Below are 27448 nucleotides of genomic sequence, written 5' to 3' on the forward strand. Positions count from 1 at the left end.
GCTTTCCAGCTGAGTAGTGCTATATTAGAACTAAGTATTTTTATTGTACATTTTATTATTATACTTTCAAAAAATAGCTGAAGGATGAGAAGGGCTCTCAGGCCAAACAATTTCATCCACGTTTTGTTGAATAGACAAAAAGGATTGGCAGGCAAATAAAAGGACTGCTTCTTACCAGTTCTTCATGATGTGAACATATAAAGCAAAGAGATCAGTTCTGTTTTTTTTTTTTTTTTTTTTCTCTACCACGAATTTACTAACATCAGAACAGTATCTAGTGGCAGAAGAGGGACTGAGACCCACTGTGCTAAATAGATACATAAAAGTCATTTGTGGCTTTATACAAGCTTTTCTAAGGCACAGTCCTGCAAGCTCCAAAGCTGGCTTATAGTGTTGAATGAACATACTGAGATCTTCATTTCTTCATTTCCTAAATAGCATCTCATTAGAGAAATGTTGGAAATAAATCTGCAGATGTTGGATATAATAAGAAAGGCCCTTGCAACCACTCAGCTTACTAGCACATCTGCATTTCCTTTATATAAGTTTCTATTTTCAAGGGTTCATAACTTAAGTCAAAAATAAGTACTCTCAACTTGAACTTAGCATAGGAAATTTTCAGCTGCAGAGCAACATTTTTTTTTTTTTTTAAAGGAGATCAATTTGTTTTACGATGCATAAGACCTGAAATAATTTGAGGCATACCTATTTTAAAACTTAAGGCCTTCTCATCAAGCAAAAAAGGCTTGGTTTTAAAACAAAGGTCTATATGTTTGTTTCCTAAAGTAGACATTTGAATGCCATAGTCATGGGGTTCTGTTAAAACCACAGAAGGCAGACAAAAGCTTTTAGGAGCTGATCTTACCACAAGGACCTCGTCTCCATCGGATCAGTGTTCACATTATGGTAAAGGAAATGAAGAGGTTCAGAATTTCAGTGCAGCAATCAGTCATGTCAGGCCCTCTCTCTGAGTACTCATTTGTTTCTACTTTTACTCATTCTAGACCACTGAGAGTGAGCTTTCTGCTTCCGAAGCTAACTAGCTGTCCGTTGACTACAGCATAGGAAATAACGTTCACAGGATCATCTGCCTGACTGTCCTGCCCTGATGCTTCTTTTAACCCATTGCCAATCCCACCAAATTTGAAGAGGGCAAGAAAGGGGTCAGATTTCTTCAGTTTCTGTGAGTTGTGTGGGAAGATAAAAATGAGCAGAGGGAAGTGATATGTATTGCCCCCATGGACAGAAAAGCTGCAGCCTCATCTTGGTCTTTATCAACCGAATCAATATAGGAGAAAGAGCCAATGTCTCAGTCGTGGGAAAAGTTTCAGTGACAGTTTGCACTTCCTCAGGTACCACAGTCAAGACAGAAATTCACAGGGAGTCAGGTTTCATTTACATCAGTGATGTTACCAGCACTTGTTTGCTTTTTGGTGGATGCATTTTATTTTATTCCTACAAGAAAATCTAGGAGCGCTAGGATATGAAAAAATAAGTTCTGATTTAAAATCAAACAGAAATATCCAGCTTAATAGCTTCATGCTTTTCAAAGGATGATTTTTTGACTTCTGGTCTCTTGCTTATTTAGGCATCATGGGCTTAAAAAGGAAAAATATGCATAGCCATGTGACAAAGTAAATGCACCAACGGAATATATTTTCAGTTTTCAGAAAATTAGCAACAGTGATTCACCCCTCTTGGCTTGGTTGGAGTGCCGTATGGTCAACCATTCCCCCTAGGGAAGATGAAAGGATCAAAGTCACACACTGCTGTGATCCTCAAGTAGAGAGCAGTGACCTGCGTGAGGATATCTAGATCCAGTGCATCAGGTACAAAGAAAACTTCAACCTTAACTGTAAATGTTGTTGTTGTAGTGGATTCAAGTCAGGCAATTTAAACGTAGCTTTTTGTGGTTCAATGAAATGCAGTAAAAACTTTAAAACAAGAACACTCACCATTCAGAGGCTGAGTAAACAAAAGCATATTTGGACAACTGTGTGCTGTTCAGCATTTTACATCACAGAAAGAAGAGAGTCCCTCCTCTTTCAAGCCCCCGCACAAATCTTGCCATAGATTTTTCAGGCTCATCGCAGAGATGTGTTGTTCTCAAAGTTAAAACAACATCAGTTACCAGATCTAGAGGGACTAAAACGAGTTACAAAGAGTCCTTTTTATCCCTCTCATCCAATTTTGAAATCTATGAAAACAAAGCAAAATACTTAATAAATGTTAGTGTTTGTTACAGTACTTGCTCAGGAAGTCAGTATTTTGGAAGGGTTTATTGATGTATTGGATTTATTGATCCTTGCAAGGATCAATCAGTTAGGCCTTTCCTGAAAAGTACCTTCTATAGTACATTAGTACATATAGTACATATAGACATATAGACATCAAGCACAGAAAACAAACACTGGCAGATATTGCAATTGATAAAAACAACGTCTTTTGGTGTTGCTTATTTTTCATATATTTTGGTCTATACACAAGGTCTGTTTTTTACACTTTTAACCTGCTATTTATAGGTCTATCTTCTTACCGATTCCATAATGAATCTCTTGAAGAAAAACTTGAAAGCCTGGAAGCTGAAGATCTCATGTCTCATCTGTCACAACCAGGAAACTACCTAGATAAGGAGAAGAAGTGATCCAGGTAAATAAAATTAACCAAAGTTGTGGGATTGGCAAGGTCACTTATTGTGACAGTCAGCCTGAAACAATGTCCGTAATCTATAAATTTTTCCATGATGGCAGTTTGTCATATAGGCTATTTGTTTACTGCATTTAATATTGTGAGTTTCATTCTAGTAAACAGACTCATTAGAAATCTGCTGAGAATAACACCTTGTTAAAAATTGCTACATGAGAGCTTCTTTTAGCTGACTGGGAAAACTCTGTTGGTATAACTGAATGTGGCAACTATTCAGTGAGCTGTATTACATGCAGAGCTGGTAACATTGCCTATTCAAGTTGTCTGACACTTCCTTTTTTTCAGCTATAACCTCAGTTAAAGCATTCAGGCTGAAAATTTCCATGTCAGGTGTGTGCATCAAACTGATCTATTTTGGAGGATGGAGATATGATTTGAAGGATAAAGAGACTGACAACAAGAAGTGGCCTGACAGAGAGGAGTTTTGTATAGGAGAAAAGGGTAGAGTCTGGGGAGACAGTCATACCAGGACATAAACAAGTGGCCTCATTTTTCATCAGACTTTTTCCTCACCATTACCCCGGTTCCGCACTACTTCCAGTTTAAGACTTTCTTCACTGAGCGAGAAGAGTAGTGATGGGGAAGCTGCTGAGCATCCAGAGGAGCTGGATAGGACCGGGACAGGGACAGGCTGTGTGATTCCCGTCAGGAACTGTTCCTCTGCTCCTGCTCTCTGCCCCTACTGGCCGTGACCGGAGCCTCCTCAAACAGCTTTTATTTGCAGTCTCAGTCTATGCCACGGCTCTGTAGACCTGTCTGTTCTCTGCAAAGGGCATACCTTTCATTTTGAGAACAACTGGGCTGAACTCCTCAGTAGGTCCAAAGTGACAGGGCACAAACATTGAACCGGGTCTAGGTCTGGATACTGGCACAGGGAAAGAGGGGAAGCTACGCAGGGGTAGTTGCCTTTAGAGACTAGGATCACTAAGCAAGGACACTGGGACAAACCACATGAGGCAGACAGATTTGGACTGGACAGGCTGGCAGAATGGGAGAAGTAACAAGGATCCAGAAAGATAAGAATGAGATTGATGAGAAGGGGGCAAGTTTGAAGGGCAGTGGGAGGGAGACTGCCTCCAGAGCACACCCTTCGCAGGAGTGTGGAGCACAGCGGTACTCAGGCCAGTTGGTCCATTTCCATTTGAGCACGCCACTTAATTCCATCAGGCAAAGTATATCTCCTCTTCTACGAGTCTTTCTTTCTTTTCTTTAAGAGAGAAGTCTTGTTACTTCAGTTGACCTATTTCCCTAGAGACTGCTGTAGTTTGTTTATAGGTTTTGTCCTGTTTGTTTTATGTTTCCAAATTTGTCTTGTGGGTCTGGAGGTCTGCCAACCCTTAACATTAAAAATAACGTAGAATAATCCCAGTCTCCAAAACATATGGCATTCAATTAAAAATTGCGACATTAAGTTTTTAGATGGGGTGTTACTATCTTTCTTTTTCCCTTCTGTTTCTAAGCCTTTAGGATACTTTCCTGTGATGTTGTTAAGAACTATTTTGTCATTAGAAGGGATAAAAATCTCCTTAACCAACAGAACAGATTTCAGATTCTTATATACTGGACTTAAAGGAGCTGAATCTCTACCAAATACGCCACCAGCTTGGCAGCATGGAAATTGAATGATTTCTGGCTCTCTCCATATGACTGACGTGTACTTAACGGAGGAAGTGTGTCCTTTGATATGAAGGCAAGGATGCAAGAGGAAAACTATTTACCTTCTACACAGAATATAATACTTAAATATTACATTACCTGCAGGAAAAATGTTAGAGGAAGGTCTGGGCACTGCACTGTTTCTCATGGGCTGGGAAAGGCCTCCACCAGCAGACAACCAAGTACCACATTCTTACAACAAAATCACAGCCACTGGCAACCCTGGACCTGGCTCAACCCATGATGACATGTCTGTTTGTTGTTTAACGTTACAGCACATCTGTTCCTTTTAATGATATTATCCATCTCCTTAGGCAAAACAGTCACCTTCATGATTATAGGTTTATGCGATTCAAATCAAAACAATGTTAGTTAAAAAAGAACAAAATGTAGTGGCTCGTTGCTTTCTAAATCAAATGCTGACCCTGGTTCACAAGTAACTATGATTTACATTAGATTACATTTTGAACTAATGATAATCTGTTTGCGTTTCATCCATTTTTCATAAGTCCAAAAAGTCACAGAATTTCCTTACTTCTGCTATAATAAGCTGCCAACGATTATTTAATTACCCATTTGCTATAGGCTGTGTTACAGCATTTGTGGTTAGATCTCAGTGGCTCAGGATGATTCTATTCCTTTTCTTGGTCTCATACACATATCTGGCCCTCTCAGTACTACCTTAACAGAGGCAAATAAAATGAAATATGGAAGAAAGCTAGAAAAATATACATGAAGCAATTGAGCTGGTTAAAGCTATGAGGATTAATTGATGAGGGAAGATAATGAGAAGGAAACATGTATGGCTCACCTAAACAGAAGAGAGGTGGTCCGGTGAGAAAGATGCTAATTTTGCACTTGGATTCAACTCCTTGTCTTAGTGACCTTGGACAAGTTATTAGAACTCTGTTTAAGTGACAAATTCCTAAGTCCTTGAGGCCATGTGAGTGTTTAGTCTAGGTCAGGGGTCTTTCAAGGCTAAATACAGCTTTCAGGAAACTCTAGCCCAAGGACCTTTGTAGAATTTGGGCTGTGTCAAGGTGGCCTCTTGCCTCTCCGTTTCTTACCTGAAAAAAAGAAAAGTGGTGCCCCCTAACCTCCCTGGCAATGTGAGGATAACATTATCAGATTTATGTAAAGGGCTCACACATGACAGTATGTATGTGGGAGCAGGGAGTGAATAGGAAATATAAAAACCCAGAATGGATAGAGAACAACGAAGACCCAGGGAAATAGGATTGCTTTTTACGTAGAGACTCCTACGCCTGCAAAGAGACAGACTGGATAGGGCTTAAGTAAGAGAAAGAGGCCTACCTCAGAAAAAGATGACATTAAAATACAAGTTACAGCTGGGTTTCAATTCAGATGTGTTAATACGATGGCAGATTCTGTTAGTTCTCAAACGAAGAAAGCATTTATTCTAGTGTCTGATTATAAAAACATGTAATCATATTGAACTAACTGATACTACATAAGTGCTTTACTAATCCTAGCTCTTAACTAATAAGTATAATGAGTTGAATTCTCACATTTTTAAGCTTTTAGAACTGCTAAAATGGTACAGAAAACCAATGAATTCTCAAAGTGGAATATAAAAATTGCTAAGTATATTGGATAATAGTCAAGAAGAGAAGTCTATGCAGGGATTTTGCAGAGGAGAGGAGAAAATCAGGAAATGTTTTTGCACTCTTTAATTACCTGCCTTTGATATTGCTTAAACTCTGTGTGATTTCACACATAAGTCATTTAATGATCTATTTTGTTTTGCTTTTTATTTTGGCGTTTATTTGTTTTTTTGTTTTGCTTTTTTTCCTATGTAATATGCAACCTGAGCAGCCACAATGTAAGTACATATTTTGCATGCCTAATGAATATTTTAGGACAAATATTAACCAGCCTGCTTTCATGAGTGTTTGACCTGGAGTTAACCTAACTAGAAAAACTCAAACAAGCAGAAGTTAATATTGTTTCTACAGTCACTGATGTAACAATAATTGTAGTTGTACACCACCATGCTGAAAATCAACTCCCTTTATGTCCAAACAATAGCGTGAATCACAGAATTCTGACCTCGATATACAAATGTGATCATGTAGTAATTATAGCTCTTGTGCTTTCTGTATAAACAGACTACTTCATCTGTAAATGCTGTAGGGTACTACTTCATACTGCAATTTACAGCAAATGACTGAGCAGAAAGCTTTTATATCTCAAGAAGTTTTAAAATAATGCAAGTAGAATAAACTCCTTTTTGTTGCAAAGGAAAAAATTAAGCTAGTTTTTTGAACTATAGGGAATCAACTTGTTGTTGTATCTAAATTCTGTTGAAAAGCATGGCTTACAAATTTAAAGATTATCTTCAAAATCAGATTTTGCGAAGGTCATTGAAGCTATTTTCACGGCCAAAACGCAGAATTAAATTTCTCATTCCATGTGATAACTGACATGTTCTTGAACTGCTCTGAGTTTAAAGAAAATACCTTTTATTTCATGCCAAAATCTGTTGTAGTTTTGTTTTCTTTGTGTCTCTGTTTGTATCATCCAAACAGGATGTAACAAACATATGTTCTTCAGCTTCGCCCTAATCCATGATTTGGATAACACTATTAGGATGTGTTCTAACATATTGCAGTGAAGCAAATCTGAGGATATTTGTCTGTGGACAAGTCACCTTAGACCTGATGTTAATATATCCTCGGCAACAAGAGCTCCATCATGACTTCATATGTTGGTTGGGTTTTCAGCGTTTCCATAAAAATACACCGTCAAAGTACTAGCATGCGTATGGGACTAGCTGAATCCTCAAAGAAGGAATAATGAAACAGTCATCATTCAATTCCACTAACCAAAGCAGTGCATAAATTTCTTTGCTAAATAGTCTGTTTTACCCCCGATGTCAATGCATTGCTGTCGTTACAAGAGGACGTGAATGGAGTTTTAGGTGTTGCTGTATTTGACCTTAGGGAATCCAGGGGCAAAATGAGTTACAGGGCCACTGCCTGACCTGAGAGCTCAAGGGAGAGGAAAGCTCTACTCAGCAAAAAGCACCTCTGATTGATTAGTGACCACCAGAACTGGACTACTTGTTACGGTGTGTATGACTTGCCTTTCCTTTTCAACTTGCCTTGTGCACATTTGCCTTGCTTACTGCCTGTTCAGATCACTGCATAGTGATCACCTGCTCTGTTCAGGTTTTACAACTGCCCTATTCATTTTCTGCTTGTTTTACTAGCAATAATTCTGTTTCCTTACAAGTCATTCATTACACTGTAGAATGGCACAGAGCCCAGACGTGACCCTGAAGATCTGACTGATATTCTCATGAAGATGAGTCCCTATTTATAACAGTTTTTGAGAAATGTCAATTGCTCAGGTTGTAATCTATTAAATAATTGCATTGATGATTTTAGATGACTCCAATTTCTTAATCAAAACACTATTTGATACCAAAAGTTCTTCTATGAACTTTGGTTCATATGTATTGCATCAATAGTATTGATTTTTTTCAAAAAAAGACCTCAAAAAATATCAAGATAGTTTACTTGAAATAAAATCTGTTTTCCATAATTTCATGCTGAATGGCATGAATTAGATTACTTTTTTCTAATTCTTTATGAATAATGTCTGGAATTATACATTGGCAAAGTATACAATACATTAGCAAAGTGTTAGCTTTCTTCCATTCATCTGGCAATACCTAAATCAACTTGAAGAATTCAGATAGTTTCTTGGACAGTATTATGACAAATAACAACCAATTAAAAAATAATCTAGGTTTAGGAGATGGCATTACTGTTAGAATAGAAATTAATTCTCTGCTCTCATCTTGTGGTATGATATTTGGGCTCTGCAAAGTGCTGTAGAATAGTTGTGCTGGACAGTCAAAATCTAGTCTTGGAATTTTTTCCAAAATGTGTGCTTCAAAACATGCTATGCTAAGACCTAACATTTTTGTAATATATTACTGCTGTACAGTATTGTAACACATTGCTGTAGAAGGTCAGAGAGTTAAACTGTACTTGTTTCATAATTTTCTGCAGTCTCATTCAAAGGTGAATTTTCTTTAAGACTCAGATATATGAAAAGGAGATTTTTGGAAGTATTTAGAATGAAGAACTCTCCAGTCTGTGAAGACTGCCTTTTGATATTTGTCTAAGGGTTTCCTGATGACGGTACTGTGACTTAAATCTCCTTAGATCCACTTAAGACCGACCTTTTTAACACTTCCCACTATATCCATCAGCTGTTTTTCAGGCTCAGGGAAGAGTTTTCATTTTGCTGGAGGCACCAGCTAGTCAGAATATCTGCTTCCCTGCTTTAGACCTCTGAAGAGCTTTCATTGATCTTGTCAATGGTATTTTTTGTCTTTGATGACAAGGCTGCCATCGCAGTCCAAGATATTGAGTCACTTACAATCCACCTCTGAGGTCTGTGAGGGGCTAATGATACATCAGACTGTTTCCCGCCTTCTCTGTAAGGTTACTAAACTGTTTAATGATTTACTCTGTATGGAGTCTATAGCAAAAAATCTTGCACATGGTACATGGATAATAGATTACTAACATAACCTGAATGTTACATAAAGTGCCTTTGTCACTTCCCCTACTCAATCTCAATAGCCACTGATTGTAGGCTGAATTCAACATTAGTAATTTACTGAATGTATTTGTAGGAAGGAGACATTATAAAAATCAGAGGCAACTAAACCTGAGGTAGCCGTGTTAAAGATAAACTTATTTCTGCATGAAAAATCTGATGCCTCTGAACTTTCCATGTCCTTCATACAGTGGCTTTTCTCCTCCGTGAGGGCAACTCCCAAGCAAAGCAAGCTGCACACCTTTTCCTTTTAACTGGCATTGACTATACAGGCACTAACAAGGTCTCTCACGTTGTCCTTGTATCCGAACACCTCCCCAAAGTTAATGAATTTTTTTTTCTTCTAAAAGGATTATTGCTAATTCTCCTCCAGAGATGAGTCTCACACAGACGGTCTGTGGCAGAGCCAGGAGCGAGAGCCTGATGTGCTCATTTTCAGTCTGGTGCCTCAAATACAAAGCCAGGCTTTGATCACCAGGATGATTCCACAGTGCCTTGTGCCAGCCTCTCTTGTCTTGGTGCTGTTCTGCCCTTCAAACTGCTGTGTTTTTCATGCCTTCCCCTTCAGCATGTGCCAAGCGGTACCGCTCTCCTCCTTAGGATCTCAGTGAGAATGTCACATCTTTTGGCTGGTATCATACGATTAGCCGTTCTGTCCTTTAGCAGAGTGCAGTGCAGCGTGGAATTGTCAGAGCATCTCTCCAGAATATCCAGAAATACAAGGCACACAGAAACACAAAAAAACCCAAGATGTCCCTAAATGTCCTCTTCTTTTATTCTTCTTGTCTACCGCTATACTGAGTCGTGCCTAGTTCCGTGCACATTCACTCCAAATTAATACTATTTATACAGTAAAATAAGATTAGCTCTAAGGAAGTGACAGGACTGAGTCCTTAAAAATTGATCCAGACTTAGTCCATGTACATGGAAGTCTTTACCCCCACTTCAATGAGCTCTGACTCAACTTTTATACCGTAAAAATGGCATGCATCTGAGAAAGTGTCTTTATCTGGGCTGATCACCCTAAGCTCCCTTTATAGTTACAGATGATCCAGTCAATACGGTCAATTGAAACTAGGTTGCAACTCACTTCTTCCTGTACAAGTAGGAATTTAAAACAGAGGTACTAAAGCAGATGCCTAAGAAGGTCATATGAATCACAGCCTACTGACTGAAAGAGAGAGTGGGGTGATGAGTCCAGAGGTAGCCATCTCTCCTGAAGATGCTGAATTTCACCCTAAGTGCTTTGGGGCAGAGACTTCTTATTTCTGCCTGTACTAAACCACGGGCACATGCAAAGTCTAACTTGCTATTCCAGAAAAGATGCCAACAGAAAGAAAAGAAAATTAAAAAATGAAATTATTAATGGAAGCTCCCAGGAAATGATATCTATTGGGTGTACTACCATGGATGCTGCCATACTTGCCACTGGCAATCTAACGGGAAGTTGTCATGATCTTAAATTTTCTTGGATAAAAAAATTACACAAATAAATACATTCATTGAATTTACCTTCAAAAAATTGTATGCTGTAATATAAGTTTTATATTTTTACTGAAAGCAGAATGATGCAGCTGAAAAATTACCTCCTTTTTCAGTTTTGTTTGTATTAGTTTCCTGATCAAGCTCATGTGATGGTGCTTGCACTGCCTTTTTCGTTGGCAGCATGAATTTGTGCTGAGACAGAAGCAGTCACATCGCATAGATTTTGGGAAGATTGGAAAGAATCAAGCTTGAAATTCTCCAGGTCTTGATGTTATTTAAAAATACTGAAAAACTTGCACGTTACACTCACAAAACCTCTCCTATTATTTAGTGTCACTTCACAAAGAAGTGAATGTGACTATTAGCTACTTGAACTGGCCAGTGACTGACTAGTAACGGTGCAGTGACTATTTGGGACACACTCAGACGTGGTTACCTCACATTTCATAAAGTACAGGTGTGAATGGTGGAAATCTTTTGGGCTTTTTTCCCCCTTGCAGCTGTGGAGCTAAGCTGCCTGTTCCATGAATACTTGCCAAGTGTCAAAGTTAAAAAAAAAGAAAAAGAAAGAAAAAGACAACTATTTCAAGGAACAAATTATCTAAATGAGCTGGAGAAACCTGGGATGACTAAGCTCCCAATCTCTGGAGAATTTGTTCTGAGCACTTTGATGAATTTTAAAATGGTATTGCATTCTGGGTTTTAATAACATAGCCTTGCAGTACTTCTTACTCTAGGCAACTGCTGTTAGGTCCATTTTTTTACAAAAACATAAGGAAACTAAGTTAATAAGGCTAAGTAACAAAGCCAAATGTTGCAGAGCTGCCAGGTGCGTGAGACAAGGCTGTACTGCAGGTGTGATACATTCAGCATTGTGCCTAGTGAGCTGGCCCTTTTTATCTGTCGTTTTATGGATCATTTTCACTTTAGGATCAGCCAATAAAATTAGCCAAAGAGAAAAAGTTTTGGTATCTCTAGCACTCTCAGTGGTAATTTATGCAGCTTTGTTTTCCTTCCTCTGTTATTTTCATGAACTGAAACTTGATAAAACAAGAGATATCTCTGATTTAAAGAAAAAAAAAACAGGAAACTTCAGTCCCAATTATCAGCTTATAGTTTTGAGCCTGTTTCTTCAGTGAATTGTGCTAGAAGCATAAACATTCAAGTACTCAAGGTTACAGTCACAAACAAATCTGGCACCGAAACATCAAGTGTAAGTGTTTAACATTAGGTGCCTCACTACCTGGGGGAATTCAAAAGCCTGAATCAGGCTACTGCCTGCCTACTTTTCTCTGTAGCCCACATCTAAAGGTTACACACTTAAAAGCAGAGTCACAGAAGAAAGCACAGTAAGAAGGAGTCCAACCACCTAGCCAAAAGCTCAAAAGACGCAGACTGGACTTTATTCCCAATCTTCAAAAATTCAAAGGCACCTATCTCTGTGGCAGGCTTTTAATCATGAACCTGTTCCTGAAATTAGGAACCCTTAAGTCAGCTCTTAATATCTTGTAAATATGCAATACTCCCTCTAATGCTTGAACTGTTGATGGAATTGGGTGTCTTGTGGAAGCTCCACGTGGGCTCAGTTCCTGTCTGCCTCAGCTGGACCAGGATCTTCAGCCAGGGACCTTCACTGGGCAGGTGGGTGCTCCCACCCCAGGGGCACGGTGCAGTCTGGGCTTTTTTCGGAAAGGAGCTTAGGCTGCTTAGTGCACACGCGCCAGATCAGCCTCTGTCTCTGGGCAAGGAATGCCTAATTCGTGTGTGCCACCAAAGTTCAGGGAGAAGGAAGGCAGCAAGCTGTTTGACTGTGTTAGCACCTAGGTAAATGTGTGTAGTCTCAGCATCAGAAGTGCAGATACTAGGGGGGTTTGCTAGGTGGGGCTTAGCTACTGGAGGGACTAAGAGATATACAGAGGTTTATGAATATGAAAGAGATGCAAATATTAGATTAAGTGTCTAGCAGCTCTAGATATTTTACGCTCTGGTCATCAGATACTCTTGCATTTCTAGGCCTACCAGGGCTAGCTATCATTAATATAAAATGCTTCAGAAAAATATGTAGAAACCTCTTTGACAAGATATGCAATAATGAGCCTGGATGAGAATCGTCTTCCTGTCCCTATGAGGAACTGGTTGGATATTCCTCTGAAGGATAGTAGCTTACGTTCCCTATAAAAAGGTATTTTTGTCTACCGCACGTAACTACAAATAGTGTCAGTAGCGATACAGAGGTCAAGTTCTTTTGAAAATCACAGAATCACAGAATGGTTGAGGTTGGAAGGGACCTCTGGAGATCATCTAGTCCAACCTCCCTGCTCAAGCAGGGTCCTCTAGAGCATATTTCCCGAGATCGCGTCCAGGAGGGTTTTGAATGTCTCCAGCAAAGGAGACTCCACAACCTCTCTGGGCAACCTGTGCCAGTGCTCTGTCACCCTCAAAACTGAGTTCTTGTATTCAGATCAAACTGAGTTCTTGTATCCAGTAATATTTAGTGGCCATTTGCTTTCCTGTAGGCCCCTAACACCACTTTTGCAAGGTCTAAAAATTATTAGTAGTTATAAGACAATCAAGCTGAATCTTCCTATGTGAAAAACAAAAACAAAATGATAGACATTGTGAATCTAACTGAGATTTTTCCAGGGAACCTCTGATCAAATCTAATTGAGTAAGTCCCATTCCAGCCATTAATCTCCAGACAAATTTTGTTTTATATTTTGTTGTACATTATGATTTACTGCACAGCTCTGTGTTCATTATTACTTAAAGAACCAGTTGCTTAGATCCTCGATCTCCTAATCAAGGAAATGCTGCACAGATGTGAACAGAAGTAAGACTATTACTCCTCTGAGAGATCTCTTCCCCAATTAAAAATACTGTCTGTGAGGCAAATTATGATCTTGTAAATAGCTTCTGCTTCTAAGAGAGACTACATTAATGGCATAAATGAGGCCAAGTTTCTTTACATCAAATGTACTGTTCGCTGCAAAAAAAAAGAAGTACAACAACTGGCACAATTAGTATTGCACAAATATCCTGAGAGGTCTTAAAAATGTTGAAATCCCACATATCTATCCTTCAGTACTTAACCTGATCTGCTTAGTGCATTCCAGAATGAACCTATTTCCTTTCTGGGAAGCAAACTCAACAAATATCTTATTTGTTTTTGATATGCATAACAAAGGACAAAACAGAAACATATTTTCTCATGATAAATGCTGTCGAAATCAGAGGGTGTTGCCTTTTCAGGGAAAACACTGCTTGCCAGTGTTCATGCAGATGGTGCTGCTCACTGAGGCCCTTCTTCCTTCCTTATGTGGTATTTGTAGGAATTAGACCAAAGCTCATTACAGTTTGCATCTAGAGTAGGAGCTGGATGAGACAGTTCAGTTCTGGTATTTGTGACCAGCGTTCATCTCCTGCTAAACCTGCTAAATCAATGCAAGTATGTTGCAAGTGACCGGTGGTGCTAACCACTGAAAGCACTAAGCTGTCCTTTCTGGGGATCTGAACTTCCTTCCTACCTAACTTCATACTTCAGAGGGAGCCCGCTGTCTTCTTCCAATACATGCATTGACTTGTCTTCAGTAGTCTGGCCCAGCTGGTGATTTCCCTGTAAAAGGGGCCTAGAATTATAACCGCAGAAATTCTGCAACTTGGGACTGAAATACGTTGTCCTGCACTGGGAGACTCACGAGGCGGTGCTGAACCCTTGCCTGGTGAAGCCCTAATGGATGGACTCAATTAATTGGCCTCACTTTCAAAAGGATATTGAAATAACTTATCCAGGACCTTCGAGTAAGCAGAGGCTCTGAATTTCAGGTAATCATCTGTAGAAAATTATCGATTTAAGCTTTTGCCTACAATGGCCAGCTTTAGCCAACAGAGTCCTCTCTCGGCACTGCTGGCCTAAGCAAAACGCTGCTACCGCAAATTAGCCAGCACTAGTATGTAAACAATACCGATGTTGGAATATTTCTGTTCCCAGGGAACTCTTCCCCCATTAGACACAGTGGTTTAATGGCACTATGATACCGCAAGCAGGTATGTCTTCAGAGCAGAGACGTTGGAAGTACTAGGGTAAAAAGCAATAGGCATCTTTCACCAAATCGGTTGTTGCTCTGATAGCCATGCAGTAACTGACGTGCACAGGTTTGCATGAACACCAAGAGACCATTAAAGAGCGCTGAGCTCCTGCAAGCGCACCCTACGGCTCCCAAAGCAAGTCTTTCCACCACCAGCAGAACCAAGGGTGCTCGACTGCCTTTGGACTTGTGCCTCCTGCTGACTTTCTCTCTCTCATATAACAAAGGGCAAATGCCTGTTGCAGCTTTTCCCACAGGTGTGGTGAGCATAGTGCCTCTGTCCCACGGAAATTTTATTTTTTCCCACAGGAACCACGGCCTTTCCCTTGGGGAGGAGGTAGGCAGAGGGTACAAACTGTCTCTTACTTCTGTCCATCCGCCTGTTTTCACCAAATGCATAGGAGCACTTCAAGACCTCTGTTCCTCCCTCGGGTTTGGCTAAGATGGGCTCAAAGTCACAAGGGGCATGTGCACGCATAGCGCAATCCCCTCAGCCTTGTTCAACGACCCCAAACTAAAAATGAGGCAGAGCTCTCAGTAACACATTATTTAAATTCAATTTAAGTGATGCAAATTTCCGTGATTTAAGCTCTCCTTTTTTCTCCAGAGCATAAAACACAACGTAAGTAACACTCCCTTCCCTTCCCTTCATGGAAGGTGAACGAAATGGTGTCCTTCAGCATTCAGCAAGATGAAAAAGTGTTGTCTAAGACTGCTTGTTTTCCTTAGGATCAGGCTAAACCCGGTCTCACTGGTTGAGGTCATGTCAGATTTTGTGCCTGATCTGCCTAATGATGCAAATGTGTTGCAGGAGTTTATTTACAGGTCTTATTCTCTTGCTAAAAGTGCAGAGATTGAAGGGTTTTGCTTAGGAAATCCCTGGTATGATTCCCAGAGGATATGGGCCCAGAGCATGTGGGCCTTTTGCAGAACCTAGCTCCTCCTTCTCTTCCGGAGAAGGAGCTCCTTAGGTAAAATATAACAGTCTTAAAATGGGCAGAATTAATCTTAGAAATTATCCTTGGGGTAAAGATGTTTCTGGCTGAAGTAAGAACCTTACAGCCACGTTGTTCTCCGCTCTCAAAGGCGTCAGAAGCAATGAAGCATATGAGTTTGTGATGTACCGTGTACATATATGTGTATAGTACATTATAGGGAGGAACTGCAAAATTACTATTTTGAGCTTCCTAGGAACTCTAGGAAGAAAAACATCACAGTAGTTCAGTGATTTCTCTGATTTAGACCAGGTGCCAGGTAGGCTGCTGTATGGCTCTAGTATACAGGAGCACAAAAATGACTCATAATCACCTTTTCATCCTTGTTCCTGCTGTTGCGGAGGCCCTTTAAGTCTAATGTTCTCAAGAGTAAGGAAATTGGTTTCAACTGAGCCCAATCACATTTGTCTGTCTAGGTGGTGAGAACAAAAACCAGCTGTAGATCACCTCTTATGTCAGAAGTAGATTTTAACCCCATCCTGGTCAACACATGAGCATGGTAGTTCCTTCTCAACCACGACTTCGTAAACATAGAAAAAAGAGAGATAAAGTTTAAATGACACATGAGATCTGGGATTGCAGCTGAGACCTAGTTTACCATTGATTAAATCTGGAGTCAGATTGTGACATTAACCTAGGACAAGTATAAGATCAGAATCATACTTTTGCAGTTGATAATAATTTAAAAGCTCTACATTTAACATAGAACTAGGGCACCCCTTAGTTTGCTAAAATATCTTGAAAAATTATTTTACCTAGGTATAGATCCTCTTTGTCTATGAATGTAGATAGCTACTGAATTGTAGCAATTTCTGATCCTGATAAGCTCTGCTGAGTACTCAGCTCCTAATTGTGAACAAGGAGAAAAGGACATGTGCTGAAACAATTATTAGTTGAAATGTAATAAAGACCTGGATGGAGCCAATATCTTCTGTGGACAGAGAATGCATTCTTCCATATTTTCTGAGAGATTTATCTAATGATGATTACATCATTCTGGATATTTATTTAGGTGACTACTAAACTACTTGAATTTGAAGATGGAAGGAAAGTAGCAATATAGTAACATTCTAAATTAGGTAGAATAAACTTATGAGTTCTGCGATGCTGGCATAGGTCTTGTATACCCACAAATAAATCTGGACTGTTTCCACAGAATCCAGTCTGTGGCATTGCTATAAATCAGGTGTAAAATTAGGGTTGGAGCATGACTTTCGATAATGATTTAATAGCTGTAAGTTCAAGACAAAATTTGTTCTGTAAGTTTGTCTAATTGCATGTTGAGTCCCTATAAGCTTTTTTCATTGATGCTAACAATCTCAATTAGTTTAAGGAGGAAAAAAAAAATCCACATTGCAAATATCTATCCAGGACAAGTATATCCGAAGTAGGAGCTCTGACTCAGCAAGTCCTCAAGGCGAGATCCTAGGAAAGTGGGGGCATAATCTATGGAAATATCACTACATGTAACCTTGTTATATTCCTCTCCAGCCCTATGTTGTTAGCCACTATCAGAGACAGGATCATGAAGTACTGGGCTAGATGATTTTATATTCTTATATAGGACCCTGATACTACTCTAAGGGCTCAGTGTTGTGCTGAATCTGGATACTGTAAGGCTTGCCCTAGCGCTCGGCATGTTCTGCTGTCCCTCTGGCTATCAGTTCGGGCCAGACAAAATTGCTTTCTACTCATTTGGTCAACTCCTAGAAAAAGGACATGCAGCTGTGCCAGCCTTGGCAAGAGAAATCTTCCCCTTCATTGCCCCAGTGGCTTTGAAGAGCCCGTGAAAGGTGTGCAAGATATTTCCCACCTATACACTCCTTTCTGCCTACTCCAGGGATGAAGAAGAAGAAAGGCAGGAGGCCAGCCAAACTTCTTCTGCTCTTGATCTGGGTAGCGACGTGCGTTGAACTTGCCTACGGTCACATCGTAATTCAGTATCAGAAGGTGGCCAAACCGTGGCAATCCCGCTGCTGTGCCTCAGCCAGTAACCCAAAGTGATTGGAGAGAAGATATGGAGAAGAGAAAAGGAGAAATGCATGTGGTCCACAGGTTCTCCAGTGATCCTGGGTACATAGCTTGGCTGCTAGTTGTAAGCCAAATCCCACGCTGCCTGATATGTGCTTACTGCTCTGCTAGCTCAACAGAGCTGATGCAGGTATGCTAGCACGTTTTCATTCTGCTGGCGGTGGGGGTAGCTTTCGCTGCAAATCCACCCCAACCCCTTGCCAGATGGCCACAAATGCAGTCGCTGGAGGTGATTAAGGCTCTATAACAGAGCGGGAAGACCTGGTAAGGCCTCATTTGCCCTTTCTACAAAGCTGCTTGAATTTTCAGCCTTTCGGATGCACTCCAAAGGCCGTTTGCTTTCCCAGATCACGAGCAATTCTGGAGATTGTGCAGATACGGTATTTTTACCTGCTGAATTACAAATGAGGTTTGCAGCTGGGTAAAGAAGATAATTGCACTAGTTTGTCTGCACAAGTAGCATTTAGAAGCACGTCTGTTTATAGCCAAGGCTAGGCTCTCCTGATTGCAAATTGAGGATGTGCTGGAAATGGATGGAAACTAAACGCCTGTTACCTTTTGAGGAGTTGCAAACCAGTCGCGGAACGGCCCACAAAGGTTTCTTCCCTTGGGGAAATTCTACAATCTTAAGGTTTTCTGCTTTCTTTAAGCACATAACTCTTTAATGTTGGATGTTACTCTTGCCCCTCGACTGTGTGATAACTGGAGTTCTGGCACCATGCAGGCGTTTGGACGTTTACCCCAAAGACAGAGTTGCTCACTTCTCTTTTGCGCATATCTTCCCTCTAGCTTTTTCTCTCTGCCCAATAAATTCCGGTTGGAGGGGTGGAGGAGCTTGAATGGGGAGTTTTTAACCATCCCTCAGCTACAGCAGGGCTGTCCCTTGCCGTGTGTCCCCCCGCGCCTCCTTGAGCCGTGCTCTCAACGCCTCAGGCTGTGTGTGCCTTTCACCACTTCCCTCCGCAGTCTCCAGCAGGCTACGCTTTGCAGCATATATTCTCCGCTTTGTTTGTTATTTTTCCTCCTGCTTTATTTACGAAAGCGGCATAAAGAAGCACCCTCCCCCTCATCACCGCCTCTTTTCTCCTTGTTTTGTTTCCTGTCGGATGTCTCGCTCTGACACACCAAATGAAGAGGTAGGGAACATCTGGCCGTCGCTGCAGCGGGCAGGCAGAAGAGAAGCTCCGATAGATAACACGAGGTTTTATTTTTTCTTTCTTGTTTTCTTTTTTCTTTTTCTTTTAGCAGGACCTTGTTGTGGGATGTACACAGCTTCCTGGCACAGCCCTCCGGGGCAGAAAGCAGACCCCGACCAGGGCTCCATTCTTGCTAACACAATTACGGTCTGCAAACATTTAAAGGCAGTTTCTTTTGAGTTAGCCACATGCTTCAAATTGTTATGTGGTTAACCGCTAAGAGCAAACCCCCACACAAATACCTACGACTCAACTTGCTTGAGCCAGGGTGGTAGCAGTGGGGGCGGAAGGCCAGGGGGGAGGCCTTCCTTGTTTTGCTTTTGAGGAGAAGAAAATGGAATTTTCTTTTGACTTTCCAAAACTGCTGGCAGCCGCTGTGCCGCGATACGCGCTGGTTGCTGTCATTTTCGCATTTGTTCGCATTTACCACTGATGAAAGGAGCCTTGTTCGACAGCCGCGTTGATGTATACTGGGGGCCAAATCCTCAACTGGTGTGAACACGCAAATCTTCCCCTGCTATTCTCGCGAACGGGAACTGAAAGCATGACCTCTCCTCCGTGCACGTGGTGCAAATGCAAAGCAGGGGGAAGACTTCTGCGCTTTGACATTGCCCTATCCCATGTCCCTTAACTCTTATAAAAGCCGAATACTTTTCTGCTGACTCACGGAGGCAGAAGGAGTTCGTTAACTCTAGCCGAGAAAGAGGAGCATATGAGAAAAGCATCACTGTTTCTCGGGGGAGGCTCAACCAGGCATTGGGTTTTCAGAGACTTTCACACTAAGACGTGTTCAGCATGGATGGAGCTTGGCTTACAGGTACCATATGGGAGAAAGGTGATCCCTGGTCCAGGCTGAGCACTCGCACTTCCCTTGCTCGCACTAAGCAGTTTCTGAAATAATGAAGCCATATGTCATTCCCGCCTGCACTTTGTGCCTTCTCTCTGGAGCGTGGCAGCTTCCAGAAGCCAAAGAGAGAGCTTTAAAGCCAACAAAAAAGAAAAAAAATCTCCCAAAACATAAACATGCATGTAGCTCTAAAATCCTTAATAATTCCATTGCCCCAACTTGCATCTTCTGGAATTATAGACATACACAGTGAATTAAAAATGTTCCCTTTGATTGTATTTGCTTGTATTTTTGAGGGCTGTAAAGCCGCTGAAGAACTTGTTTTACAAACGCAATCCTACACAGGGACAATTTGCAGACTCAGTTTGGCATATCTTTTCACGCAGAGCTTATGAGAGTGGACGCAAAAGGAAATACAGAAACTTATTTCTCCATGCGCCTAACTCATTTCTCCATGCACCTAAAATCCGTTTTAAGTTTAATTAGCTATTTTATAAATGAAAGCAAAGCTTCTACACTGTGACTAGAAGAGGCTTGAGGGAATGGCTCTAGGAGATCTGCTTGCTCAGGTAAGAAACAAAACTGTATTCTTGCCTTTTTCCAGAAAGCAGCACAAAAAGGAGGGGTTAAAAGCTTTTAAGTGGGGAACATTTTTGGTGAAAGCAGTCTAGTTACGCAGGTCCATTTGTACTCTGAGTGGAGAAACATCACTGTGTGTATTAAGTTAGCTCTCCGGGACTCTACGCCTGTCAAAACTGTTTATCCATACTTGCCGACAACAGCAAGGAAGGCGGGAGGACTGGCAGTTGTGACAGTGAATGAGATGGACACATGGAGTGAGGACACATGAGTTGGACCTCCTCTCTGATGCCAGAGAACAGAAGGGGAAAAAAAGGAGGGAAAGAACATTAAAGCATGAAGTATCTAATCTTAGAGAGTTTAATGGTGCAACTGTTTACTCCGAACAGACCAAAAAATCTGGCCTTTTGAGGTGTTTCTCCATATACAACCAAATAGGTTGTTCTTAGTGTCCAGTCAGTCCTTGCGCTGCCGAAGGAGCGGGAGTAAATGTCAGCAGAAACAGCTGCTGGCATTATTGTCACATTAACGCATGGCCACGGGTAGCAGAGTTGGGAATACTGTACTTCGATGATTCCAGACTAATGTGATAATAATTTATTAAGGAACTGTATGGTGCTCGGAACAGTTATATAAAGAGGAACAAAAAAATTCCTGAAGTCTAAATCAAACAAAGCCTTAAACTTTTGTGAGAGCAGGGGGAAGGGAAAAGTGTTCATGTTTAAAAAAAGAAACATGCACACAATGCGCTGAAGGTTGTGCTTCTGCACTTCCTGGTTCTGGGTGTGAGCAGAAGAGGAAATACCAAAATACCACCAGAAATCTATTCCCACAGCATTTCCAGCCTAACTGAAACCAGCAAGTCCTGCAAAAAAGGGGGAAAAAAACCCAACCGACCCAGTTCCAAGCCTTCTGCTCATGAGACGGCCTACCACATTTTTGAACCTAGAAGACTCGGGTAGACCTAGCAAAGTCTTCATATTTCCTGTCAGTTCTCATCCATGCTCTCCATTTTCTGCAGTACACCGATCAGTAGTGACATTTGGACTCTTCTACCAGCTTTGAGATGAGCACATTGCTGCTCCAGCTTAGTTGCAGCCATGGACACAGACCACCAAGCTGTGGGTTAACGTAACCACATGGCAGGGTACCAGAGGTCCACACTAATTCGGGTGAGGAATTCCTTGTTCTCCCGATCTTTCCAGGGGTCCAATCCCCTATGCTGAGATTATACGCCCACATACACAGTAAGAACTCAAATCTCAGTGCATAAAATACCATTGGTTTACAGTGCTACCCTGTGTTAATAATTAATTATTTAATAATTAATTCCTAAAGGCTTGAAGGCAAAAGAGACACAAGTTTGATCTGGCTGGTCTCCCATAAACCTTGAGGAAGAGCAGCAGGATCAAATTCAGGAGGTTATGCAGAAAGCTGGCACGCCAGCCAATCAACAGTTTAAAATCTCAAATTTTGAAGCTCCGTACAGAATTTAGAAAATGATTCTTTCCCTTTACTGGTACAAAAAAGTAAAGTGTTCGTGCCTACTAGAAAAACAACAATTTAAATGTTTAAGTCTCTTGACTGACTTGCAGTATTATATATTAGAATTCATGACGTTTTCAATATTTTAATGAAAATCAGGGCTGAGGTAAAATTACTATAAAAAGTTGTATTAACTGTAGATGTTTCTTAATATCTAACCAACTTCTGAAGCAATCTTTTCCCTAACATTAGGGAACCAAATCTCTTGGAAGAATGCCAGAGAACAACTCGGGAATGTTCAGTGTAACCAGAGCCGTTAGCTAAAGGACAGAATAGAAGTTGTAAAAATGATGATTCTTTGTTCCTGCCCTTCCACATCTCACGCAGGCAACATTTCCATTGGTTTCAGCAAGGAAATCCACTTTAAAGAGATCTGAAAAGAAGATTTCATTTTCAAATCCTGAGTCACAGATTTTGAGGGCAGCCAACTCATTGCATTCGTGATCTAACTAAAACCACCTAGGGCTAACAATGCCATCATGGACTCTCGCATCCCAAAGTGAGGTAAAAACCTGAGCTAAGCCTCCCGTTTGCATCCAGCTTTCCAGTTCATTCAGTGCAGCATACCACTCAGCATTTTCCCTCCAACAGCAGAAAGCCCCTTTCTGGCCTCTCGGAACATTGCTGCATGAAACGCGCTCTCACTCCTACTGCAAACTTATTTAGGAGACAATAGGCGAAATAGTTGGCACACGGATTCTTTTCAAAATTTAAAACAAGATTCACAATGAAACGTAAAAAGCCGAGGAAGCATATAATGAGAGGCAGAAAGAAAATTCTTTTGTTTTTAAATTCATTTTTGCTGCAATTCAGACAGTGCAGTTTACTAAATGGGGGCCCAATTCTGCAAGTCTTTTTTTTTTTTTATATGGGCAATTTTTAAAGTCAGTGAGGTTGCTTACGGGAGTAAAAGTTACTTACATGAGTAAGGACTTGCAGAATCTGGCCTTAAACATTTTGCTACAGTAAAGTTTACCTGTATGCTAGCCAGACTGTAAAGCAGCATGTATTTTTAGGAATTAAAAATGGACTTTGCAACTTTTTCTTTGAAGTTCAAACTTCAGCTTCATCATCTTTTTTTGCGATTTGCTAAGTAGCTGCATTCAATGGACGCAGCCCTTTCTACTGTTTTAGAGGTATACATTACTAACCACACTTAAGCTCAATGTACTGTAACTCACCAGGACTTGTGCAGTCTGAATTCCCATTCCAGATTTGTTCCTCAAACCTAAGGCCATTATTCCATCTCAGACTAAAATGTATTCTCCCATGGGCAGCTGAAAAAGACCATGTGTCTTCAGGTTTTAGGTCCACGAAAAGACAAAATTGAGTAGAATAAAATAAAAAAAAAAAAAGGAAATCCAACGTACGGTGATCCCCAGAGTTCGGGAGTCTAAGAGTTTTGATTTGCATCCATAAACGTCCTGACCGGTGAGGAGACACAGGCACTACAACTGGAAAGAGAGCAGGAAGGAAAGGCTACCATGTGAGCAAAGTGAAAAAAAAAAAAGGCTTAAAAAAAAAAGAAAAAGAAAAAGAAAAAGGTCTGCTTGGTGGACAGCACTTGGGCTGATAGCAGGGATTTCAGGAAATCCAAACACTCAGACAGGAAATCTGAACACTGGATAAACATGCCATAATCTCCACAGATACAGTTAACGTGCTGCGTCTCCCGTTAACCCTTGTGCTGCCCGCGGCTGCGGCTGAAATCAGATATGCCATGCCTGGAAACGCGAGCTGGCGGTGGGCTCCCAGCGCCCCAGCGGTCCTTGCTGCGCGCCGCCGTGAGCCCGGCTTCCACCCCACGCTCACCTTCCCTTCTTACTCGGGCACCCTGCGGAGGAGGTGTCCCTCTCCCGCTCTTTGTTTCTCCATGGTGCCGGTTTAGTCAAAAAAGGTATGATTTTTAGCTAGGCTTTCCTCCTCTGAGAAGTAAATGGTGTCGCACCCTGAGTTTTGCAACAGCAGGACAAACCTGTCCCACCGCCTGTGTCCTGCTAACTGGGTTTACCTGGAAGCCTGGGGTCAGTTTTCTGCCTGTCTCTGCTTTTTTCCCTTGTATTTTGCTGTAACTCAAGATTTATCTGGCTATGCGATACTTGCAGGGTCCCAGGGATGATTTACTCCCCTGCTGGCTGCAGCAGGGGGAGGGAAGGGCACCTTAGAAATTGGAGGGAGAAAGAGTCCTTAAAGGAACAGGAGATTTTGAAAACTACCTTTACGCCTTTTTGTCAAGGAATTTAGGATCAAGCTCTTCAATCATTAGTTGATTCCTGAGTATAGACTTTGCTCTTTGTGTCTTGTGGTCACCTCTCCAACATTAACAAGATTATAGGGTTTTGGTTTTTTTTTTTTTTTGGAGGCTTTTGAATTAAAATCTTTATTTACGTAATCGCTCTTGGCTAACACATAAATATAAAACTCTTAGTTAACTATGGCTATAACAAAAAGCAATAACACTTCCTATCAAAACAGTTGTTAGAACTGACCTCTCGTTCCTGCAGATGCAATTTGTAAAGTCAAATTTATGAGAGAGTTGTCCCACTGAAATCTGTAGGACTATTAACACATGCAAAACTAAGCACATGTGTGTTTGCAGGATGGGGGCTTTGCTGTGTTTTCTGTAGGAGGGCAATCACAGGCTTCATTGCTCTCCAGAAGTTACTAATTCCTAAGGCAATGGCCCTCTTTCAAAACTGCTACTTTTCTCTTAAAACTCAGCTCCATCATTTCAGGACAGTCCTGCCTACAGCATGTTAGAAAGACAAAAAACCCAAGTCTTTAGATTTTTCTGATTCTCCTAGGACTTATCTGTATTGGTAAATATAGAAACTAGTGCCTTGAATTTTACCTGGCCTTTGCTAGTATACTGCTGGTAGAGGTGACTAGACACACGGGTAACCTCTACCGACTGGTCCCCTTGCTCAAAGCACGGGCCATTGACACCTCTCAAATAGCCTTAACGTTAGTCCCAGATGCAATATTAACCTACATCATTTTTGTAGGGTACCCACCACGAACAAAATATGAGCACTCTAGTAAAAAGTTTCTTTCAGCAACTTCTGCTGGTTACAGTTTCTGCTTGGTATTTCCAGGAGAGAAGCTCTGGCAAAAAAGCATCAGTTACAGCATTCGCTGGAAGTGGCTGGGCTTGGAAATGGAGCCATGACTACTGAGGGAGGCCATTCTGGCCAAGTGGAGCTGCGGGAGCCTGGCTGCAGAGCTGGGGTGGGGAACGGGGCTTTTGGGTCATCCCCAGCTCGGGGAACCTCTTCTGGTCTCCAGCCCAGTTGTGAGTCAGGAAACATCTTGAAAGTTGAGTCCTCAGGTTCCTTGCCCTTCTCCTGCTACCCTGTAGGGTGCTCGAGGCCACTGGTGGAGGAGGTCAGCCCCACGATGGCGGATGGGGTGCCAAATGCAGCCTCAATGGAAATAGCTGTAAGAACAAAGGCTTTGCTTGTGGGGCGTGAAGTCATCCCCAGTGCCTAGAACACGCTATGTGAAACAAGCACCATATGGTTACTTGATGATGTTAGGAATGGAATCGGTGAAAAAATGGAAAAAATTAAAACATCTCAGGGTCATGGGTTCTTTGCTTTTTTTTGTTCCATGGATTTTGCCAGTGAGGTATTTCGCTTATTCACTTTTTTCCGTAAAAATTCTGTCTTCACTTTTTTTTTTCGTCTTCCCTGTTCTTGTTTTTCCCCTTAGTCCCACACTTTCTAACAGCACAAGGAAAAGAAAAAAAACCCAAAAAACAAAAACAGAAAGAGGATAAAGCTCAGCTTTTATGTTTCAGTTTGACTGGAAAAAAAGAGAAAACATTCATAACCCCCCCAAAATTGAATTCTGACACGTTAACTTTTCAAATCCAGAGACTTTTCATTTGAAAACATTCAAGTAGCCCTAGAAGAAAGGAGCTGGGGGAAGTGGGATATAATTTATTACCACTAACATCTGCTGTAAATCAGTTAGAGGTAGGCAAACATTCCCTGCTAGGGCACAGTTAGGTCAAGGTGAGAGGGGACAAAGCAATAATTAAGAAGGCCAGCATTCTCCAGCTAGCTTCAGTCAGCTCTAAGCAGAAGAGCAAATGCTGGCTGCAAAACTGGTTTTCTTTTTCCTTGAAAAATTTGAAGGGGGAAAATAGATTTGTTGGTATTTTCAGTGGAAAACTGTTAGTTTATCAAAAAGCCTCAAGAATTTCCATATCAAGCCATTAGAAGTATTAAATGTTTCTGTTTTTCTAGTTTAAGAAAAGGTTGACAAAGATCATGCTTATTATGAAAAGTTTCATTTGGTGAGGAATTTCTTTCAGAAAACTCCACGGAAAAATACTGTGATCAGGCCTACTGAAAAGGAGAACAAGGACAGCATGGTAGATAGAATAATGAAGCTCACAAATATAAACCGTACAGAATATCTAGCAGAAACAGGGTAGAGAGAAAACTTGAAACTGAGGCCGACAGATTTACCGACGCTAAAAAGTGGATGAAGATTGCTGAGAGGGCACAGCAGCTGCAAAGTATCCACGCTCACCGACGAGAGAAGCCAACGGCCCGACTCAATAGAGAGGTAAAGGTGCTTGCTTTTAAATTGGAAGAAAACCCACATCCACCCTTGAGGTACCCACACCAGCTGAGCTTTCTACTCGCTTGCTCTATATCCCTAGGATGTAAGTTCTGGTAGTCCTAGAGCTGGTAACAAATTCTCGCTTTTTGAACAAAGAGCTCTAAAGCTACTGAATTAAGACGAAACCAGTTCATTAAAGATTAAAAGACTTGAGCGATGCACGTGAAAGATAAAACACAATGAATTATAATTGAGATTGTGAACAAAATGCTTGTGAAAAAATTATCATTAACCTGCAAGGCCCGAAGCTCTGTTATTTTTCGTATTTCAGTGACAAATCTTATCACCAGAGTTAGGAAATTTTATTTTCAATATCGACTTGGAACAAAGATCAGCTCTTTCATTTTCGCACCGTACTTCATTGGATTTAGGGAAGACTTCAACAAAATAATTAAAACATTTGAAAAAAAAAAAGGAGGGTCCTGATTTTGTTATTCTTCATCCTGCAGTCACTCGGGGGCTTTACACCCTTGAAAAAAGGACTGATACATTCTCATTAAACTAATTTACTTTGCCTATTGCACGCGGCCAGCCCTGTGCACTCAGCAGTCCCAGATCTCTCGGTAGCTGCTAGGAATCGGATGCCAGAGAAATACTGCTACGCGCTTAAACAAAGTTCCACGTTCACACTGCGACTCTATCTGGATTTGCAACAGCATATGCTTAAGCTCAGCAAACATTAGAGAAAAAGACTAGAAAGCACTAACTAAAAAGATTTCGTAAACACTGACACAACTTAACCGAAGCTATAAACACTGTTTTTCTCACAAAACTTCAGGAATCAGCTGGTTTAAAGACTCTTGCTGCGCTGCAAAACACATCTCTTTGTGCACTGACGTTCAGTTTCGCCGTGTTTGCTTGGAGATCCCTGCCAATTTTATTACAGTCCACTCCTTCCAAAATGAGCAGTCATGGAGGCTTACTTGTGAGATCAGCATCCCTGCTGGCAAGTTTGCATTCGCAAAAGCACCGAGCCCCCTTCGTACAGCAGCAAACCACGTGCCCTTGCATTAAGCAACAAATGCTGCCACTTTCCCCACTGTTCATTCAGTGAAATACAACAGAAGCTGTGTTTTAACAGGTTTAACAACATGT

General features: G+C 41.1%; 1 protein-coding gene across 5 annotated transcripts in view; it reads right to left on the bottom strand.

The window, feature by feature from the left end:
• ASAP1 (ArfGAP with SH3 domain, ankyrin repeat and PH domain 1) overlaps nt 1–27448 on the bottom strand; it is a 186311-nt gene that overhangs the window by 134164 nt on the left and 24699 nt on the right. For 2 of the 5 annotated variants that reach the window (XM_068933313.1, XM_068933306.1), the window contains exons 1-2: nt 22903–23732; nt 2537–2623 (exon numbers count right to left, since the gene is read on the bottom strand). In XM_068933313.1, coding sequence (XP_068789414.1) covers nt 2537–2595 — 59 coding nt within the window. In that variant the 5' untranslated portion in view covers nt 2596–2623; nt 22903–23732. Of the gene's footprint in view, nt 1–2536; nt 2624–22902; nt 23797–27448 lie in introns of those variants that run through there. The other 3 variants (XM_068933308.1, XM_068933307.1, XM_068933309.1) reach the window with 3 other exon arrangements.

Source organism: Struthio camelus, chromosome 2 (genome assembly GCF_040807025.1).
Source record: "Struthio camelus isolate bStrCam1 chromosome 2, bStrCam1.hap1, whole genome shotgun sequence".
NCBI classification, from domain to species: Eukaryota; Metazoa; Chordata; class Aves; order Struthioniformes; family Struthionidae; genus Struthio; species Struthio camelus.